The sequence below is a fragment of the Austrofundulus limnaeus genome, unplaced genomic scaffold (genome assembly GCF_001266775.1).
Source record: "Austrofundulus limnaeus strain Quisiro unplaced genomic scaffold, Austrofundulus_limnaeus-1.0 Scaffold1464, whole genome shotgun sequence".
Classification (NCBI taxonomy): Eukaryota; Metazoa; Chordata; class Actinopteri; order Cyprinodontiformes; family Rivulidae; genus Austrofundulus; species Austrofundulus limnaeus.
The window spans coordinates 15,760-23,056 of record NW_013953866.1 but is presented as its reverse complement, the minus strand read 5'-3'; the positions used below and the strand labels follow the sequence as shown (position 1 = coordinate 23,056).

Here is a 7,297-nt window from a genome sequence, read left to right as displayed (position 1 = left end):
TGTAGTTAATTAACTACAATAAGTTAACTGGTAAACTTGACTTTTAAAATTTCAACCATCGGTTTTATTTTCTCTCTCTTTAAACTTTATCCTCACCCCTCTATGGGACTTCTCGGTCTCATGTGGGAGATGCATGTGATGTGAACAAACACTATGGGCCGGTTTCGCAAACAAGGCTTGTATTAAGACAAGAGTAGGCATATTCTGGACTTGTTAAACTTCGGCATTCAAGCAGTTTGCATGAATGTGGCTTTACTTTGTTTTAGTTAGTCTGAGGCTATAGAGTCCTGGAATAAGCCTAAGGAGAACACATGCATCAAGCCTCATTAGCCTAAATGGCGGCACAACCTGTTGGTCTACTTTTGCTCATNCCGCCATATTACTCACGCACAGCTCTCGCGAGGTCTCAGTAGCAGCTCATCCCCAGTAGGCCCATGAATGGACACTTCCTCCTAAACACAGCATTTCAAGAATCAACCAGCAATAGTTTTCTGACCACGCCAGCAGATAAAAACAGCTTCTTTTTAAGCTGCACCGAGGTGAACGCGGGCACGCGGTGCGCACTCCTGTTTACCTCTGTGGCTCGGACTGATGACAGCTCCGGAGTCACAATCCTGCTAAAGTTTGCCTTAAAACACACACCGAGTTCTCAATGTGGCTAACGACACTTTTTTATAGGTTATGGTCGCTCACAGCTGACCGAGACGGCGCTTCAGCCATCTATCTGGACGACTCGTTCGAGTTTTTCCTATCCAGGAGTAGCCTTGAGCTATCTCTCGTTAGCTCCGTGTCGCTACTAACTCCTCACATTAATTCATTTACAATGAACGTAGTGTAACACTTTATGAATGGCCAAACTCATTTAACTGTTAGCGGAGTATGGTTATATAAAAATGTGTATTGTAGGAAAACACATACAAACACTAACCGACCAGATTAATTTATACACCTGTTAAGATGTGAATAATACTGGCTTTAGGATCCTTAATAAAAATGTCAATACAGACAACAAGCATGCAAATAAATCATAAACTGGCTTCCACAGTGCAGATTATGGATATAAAAATAGCTTTCAGCTATAATGAGAGAGAAAAAGCGACTTCATCTAGGTCTGACGTCATAACCTTGAAAAGCCATGAAGAGCTTACATTAAAGCAATAATTAATGTTACAGACGTGTTTATAACTTCAAAAATGACAGAAAACGACAAAATCTGCAGTTTTTTTCTATTCTCTGAGCACCAATCAGCCATAAAAAGTCTTATAACAACACTTTGTCTATTGCCAACATGAGGAAAAACTGTTTTTCCACRGTGCACAGAAGATATTTTTTCATGAGAAAAATATTACGAGTTACCATTAAAATGGTACCATTCGGACCACCAATATGTAGGAGGGGGACTTAAGGTGGTATTAAGCTTCTCCCACATCTCTCATACCCAAGGTTTTGAGGAAACTTTTACCAAGGTATTTCTCATTATTTCTTGGCTGTGCGAAGTGAAAAGTGGCACAATAAGTGAAYGTCCAGACGAGTTCAAGTTGATTGATAAAAGACTATGCAATCATTTATTTACACAAATTGAACAAATCATAAGTACACTTGATTGTGGTTATTCCTATAAAAAGTGTCAAAGTTAAAATGAGATAAAACTTGCGTCCGAATTTCAATTCACATCAACTCAGTTACTTATATAGAACAGTAAAACGTTGGTTCTGATGTTAACAACCAAACAATTTTACTGGCACTTTCAGCTTAAGTTTTGGCAAATAAAGACAAGAAAAGGAGGAAAGTAAGTTTAGTAGGTTCCTACTATTTTTACTTTATCAAAGTGTAGTTCAACTGGATCAGCACGTCTTTTCTGCGCTCAGGAATCCACATGACACGTCACCCCGAACACGTCAGCTTTGCCTGGTGATGTCTTCTTAAGACACCCGCTTGGTAGGAACAGTCTCGCCTTCGATCAGCCAGGGAACTGATTATCGGCTCGCTTACCGGTCATTGGCGATGTAGGTGTTTTTCAGGTAACTTTTCGTCTGTTTCAGTCCAAGCCAGAAAAATTCAAGCTGTACATCCGGTTCCTTCTTTTCAAAATAAAATCTCCCCACGGGAGGTAAAAACACACTTAGAGGCTTGAAGCCTCGGGGTGGGACCAGCTGGCGTGCCGAGTCTTCCCTAGTTAGCTCATGGGCTAAGACTTAAAAGCCAAACTGAGTTCTTCTCCGGAGAGAAAACCCAGCTTTCTTCCTAGGTTGGAGTCAGGAAGAAGAGTGTGTTGCTCAAAGCCRTCCGGGTTAGTAAAAGAAACGGATGATCTTTGGTTCCGCCCTCAGCTTAGAGATGAGTCGGAGAAAGAAAGATAAAAGATTTGCCAGGGCGCCAGCCCAAGCTTAAAGTTCTATGGCTGTTCACAACAGGATGATGACCTTTTTTCAGCTTTCTTCTGATAGACTCTAAGAGAAATCACTGCAAAACATTTATGATGATTAATTAACATTTCTGTCTTGTAATCAATTCTGAACCTTCTCCAGTCCAGATAAATGAAAGATTTTCTCAAGAAAAATCCACAATTATATTACTGTGTTCACAGTAAAATAAAAACAGTGATTTACATAAAAACACAATGAAAACATTGTAATGATTCTCTGTGATTTTTTTATGACATTATTAATCTTTAAGGCATGATAAAAGAAAATAAGTGGTTCCACTTTTCTTGTGACAGTCRTTATCATGATTTAACAAATGCATAAACATTCTTAGTTAAACAACAAATGAATCACGAACAGAAGAGATTGTTCTGTCCATTATCTGATTAAGAGAACTGAGGAGTTCTCTTCTAGGTTGGAATGACCTGTCATGGCCTAAATTGAGTTCAGTTTGTGACAGAGTTCCTGTCCTCTCGTCAGGCCTGTCCAAGGCCTGCTTCGAGGCAGTAAATCTTGTTTCTTCACTCGAGGTGACCCCTACAGATGGATGGATGGATGGATGGATGGATGGATGGATGGATGACGGACGGGTGGATGACGGACGGACGAATTGACGGACGGATGGATGGATGGATGGATGGATGGATGGATGGATGGACAAATGCATGGATGGATGGACAAATGCATGGATGGATGGATAACGGACGGACGGATGGACGGATGACGGACGGACGGACGGACAGACGGATGGACGGATGACAGACAGAAGATTGGATGGACGAATGGACGGACGGACGGATGGATGGACGGAAGGATGGAAGATTGGATGGATGGATGGAAGATTGTATGGACGGATGGATGGACGAATGGATGGATGGACCAATGGTTGGATGAATGGATGGATGGATGGATGGATGATTGGATGGATGGATGGATGGATGGAGGGATAATTGGATGGATGGATGGATGGATGGATGAATGGATGGATGGACGGACGGACGGAAGGACGGACGGACGAACGGATGGACGGATGGATGGACGGACGAACAGACGGACGGACGGACGGATGACGGACGGAAGATTGGATGGACGGACGGACGGACAGACGGATGGAAGATTGGATGGATGGATGGAAGATTGGATGGATGGATGGAAGATTGGATGAACGGACGAATGGTTGGATGAATGGATGGATGAGGTATGATTGGATGGATGGATGGATGGATGGATGGATGGATGGATGGACGGACAGACGGAAGGACGAATGGACGGATGGATGGATGGAAGGACGGACGGATGAAAGATTGGATGGATGGATGGATGGAGGGATGGATGGACGGACGGGATGGATGAATGGATGGATGGACGAATGGATGGATGGATGGATGGATGGATGGATGGACGGACGAATGGATGGAAGATTGGTTGGTTGGTTGGTGTTGGATGGATGGATGGATGGATGGATGGATGGATGGATGGATGGATGGATGGATGGCATTATATTGTACTGAGTGTATGTTAATGTGAAAAATGAAATGATACAGCTGTAGCACTAGGCTGCAACAAGATGAAGCAGTTTGAATACTTTCTGAAGAAACAGTTTTTGTTAAATTAAGTGATTATATTTTGTTGTTAAAAGCAGATTTTTTTAAACATACATTCTGTAAAGTACCTGAACATGCTGTTGGTGAATATCATGCTGTAAAGTACCTGAACATGTTCCTGGTGAATATCATGATGTTTTTGGTGTACAAAGCGAACACTGTGGTCTATGTCTCCGTTTTGTAGCTGAGTTTTGGCCGGTGTATCCAGATCATCAAAAGGTTTTCTTCCTGGAGCCAGAATCACACATACTTTGACTCGAAACCACTGCCTGAACTCATCCTGTGGCAATCATAAAAAGAATTTCACAACAAATCAGGACAGAACAAAGCAGGCAAAAACAAGCTCTGTGGAGTRAACGACACACAAACCTAACAGCTGTTGTACTTACAGGTGTGGCCTGATTTCTGCTTACATAAAGGAAGCACAGGTGTTTAAGTATTTACAAATAAAACGTCTGAACTCATCTTCACAGGGTGGTTGTGGTTTCTTTACCGTCGTCCTGAGCAGCAAAGTGTGAGCGTCCCTCAGTGAGGTGCGTGTGCAGGTGCCCTTCACTCCCCACTCAGGCAGCCAGTAGAGCAGCAGCAGTAAAAGACCACCGGAGCAAATGACCCCCACGCCCACCAGGATCATCTTCCACCAACAGGGCCGATACCCCCAGACCTCCTGCACAGGTGCATGTTCAGGTTAACACACTGATACTTCCATTTGTATGGTGGGCTGATAGACCATTTTAGTCAAACTTTATTAATGACAATTTGTACAATCTCAAGAAGAAAATCAAGAAGACCATCTATGTATATTTCAGTTCAGTCTTGTATAAAGTACTTTAAAGGGATACTTGAGTAAAAGTACTTAGTCTTACCATATTACTTTGGTAAAAGTTAAAGACTCCTTTAAGAATATTACTTGAGTAAAAGTCTTGACTTATCTGACATTTATTGTACTTAAGTAAATTAAATTTCTGACATAAAATGTACTTATATATTAAAAAGTAAAAGTATTGAGTAAAAGTGAGCAGTTAGAATTTCCAAAATGATATTTGTTATATTTTATTATAATTATTATATAATTACATATTTATTTATTAAACATTATTTTCTAAAGGCCATAGTTATTGTAATTTTGTGTTTAACTRCATTATTAAAATGTTAATTTTGAAAATGTTGGGAGGTACTAGTCTACCTGCAGTATACAGTATATCTGCCACACTCATCTTCATACGYATGTCTCATATGTCCTGGAGTGTGACGTGATTTGTGTCATACACGTGTGATGGAGCACACAAACCACTGTGTCAGAATGGTCTGCGTTAATACTTCTCATACAACCACAGTTAAATTTACTCTATCCAGGAGGCGAATTTTATCTGGAAAGTTTTTATTTCCAGATAAAATAAAAATGAAATGGGAGTCAGCGTTGGGCAAAATGGTACCATGTGTAATTAATCGTCAGAAAAATTTTAATCGATTATTTTTGGCACTTGACGATTAAAGGGCTCGACACACGGGAGGCGACGTCGCTCGCTCTCCATTCATTTCCTATGGAGCCTGTGCGGTGAGGCGACAATCGCTTGCCCTCCTCCAGCTAAGTGACCGGCGAAAATAGTGCATGTGAAATTTCGCACTCATACACGTAGACGTGCACACGCGAGCTTGCGACGCGACATATGAAAGTTGAAAAATGTTCAACTTTTGTCGTTGTTGCTTAGCGTACAACCAATCAGCGAGGGTATCATTGACAGACCAATGAGAGGAGAGTATGCTACACACTGCCGTTAGCTAACACTTTCACCAAGTGATTACTAAAAAGCTTTGTGGGAATTTATTGGCACCAGGGTGAAGTTTATTTTTTCCTCATAAAACTGTATCTTGATGTTTATTTGTTTTTCAATATCATTAGCATCGCAAGATTTGTTTAGTTTACACGTCCGTAATGCACACCCGCCTTCAGAGTCAAGAACCAATCAAATTTTGTGAAGACAAGCGACCTGAGAGCGCGATTCGCAATGCTGCGATCGCTATCGCGTCCCACGTGTCGGGTTTCACCCTGGCTGCGATGACAGCCGTTATCTCTGTAGTTTGTCACTGCCCGTGTGTCGAGCCCTTAAGAGGGTGCCACTGTGTACATATCACCAAGGGGTCCAGGAGGGCTTGTCCAGGTCAAAGTCTTTTCTCCAGTGGGTCCAGACCAAGCTGAAAGCTGCTGACTCTGATGGGGTCCTGCAGGCCCACCTTCATCAACCTTTATTCACTAAAGGGCCCACCTTTGCCGAGACTAGGCCCACTGTGGGTGTCCAGCCAAATCTTTCAGTTCTGTCAGCTCCAACAGCTGAAGGTGTCCCACCAAATCTGCCCCCATCTGCTCCTGATCCAGTCACTGAGCAGGTCTCACCAAATCCACCTCTAGTCCCAGCGAAGRGGGCTCCCGGGAACCATTCTGTAGAACTGTTCGGACCATCTGGAAGGTCCCCAGGTCACCTCCCTGACATCTATTTTCTACATATATTTCTCTCTTTTCCATCTCCTTCCACTATTCTATCACAGGGTCACTGTGACGCTCTGAACGAAAAGAAAAACATATTAAAATATAACTAAAAGATGATATTTACCATCTCATCTTCCAGGCCCTGGTTGATGATCTTCACCTCTTCGTTTGTCCTCATTCTGCCAGTGCGACGACTGCAGACAGAGCAAGAGTCCAAACACTCATTTATCTCTCAATCATTTCATTTTCTTCAGTGGAAAAAAGAAATACTTTTCAACTCTGCATTTAATAGAAGAATCTGTTAATGAAAATATTAATAATGCTAAAAAAAAGCTTAATGGAGTTTATTTATCATATTTTGAAAATGACATGGAGTAAATCATTTGTCATCATCAATGGAGCAGAGTTCCACTCTGCCTCCTCTGGATTCATGATACYTGTAGTCCTGTCACGAGCAATTTAACTGGATGATCAGTTGTCTCAAAAATTATTGTGATAAAAGATAATATTATATCTTATATAGATACTATTGTTGGAGACCAGTTTAAAGTAATATGAAGATAACACACACACACACACACACACACACACACACACACACACACACACACACACACACACACACCCCGTTTACAGAAGTTTACATTAAAATTTACATAGTGTAAAGAGAAAACTACATACCGCATAGCGGTAACATAATGACCCCCGCACTCACAAATGCACCAGAATTCAGAAGCCTGCATGCCAAATAAATGGCATGCTACTAGGTGCATCCCAAATTT

At 41.7% G+C, this 7,297-nt stretch overlaps 1 protein-coding gene across 2 annotated transcripts; it reads right to left on the bottom strand.

The window, feature by feature from the left end:
• Positions 1 to 2,067: 2,067 nt before the first annotated feature.
• On the bottom strand, positions 2,068 to 6,709 carry LOC106535477 (probable cation-transporting ATPase 13A3; the record flags this gene model as incomplete). Of its 2 annotated transcripts, XM_014032484.1 has the most annotated exon segments (4): positions 2,068 to 2,463; positions 4,134 to 4,307; positions 4,521 to 4,694; positions 6,640 to 6,709. In XM_014032484.1, coding segments are annotated over 4 exon segments (421 nt in total), but the record flags the coding sequence as incomplete, so codon positions are not given.
• Between the last annotated feature and the right edge of the window lie 588 nt (positions 6,710 to 7,297).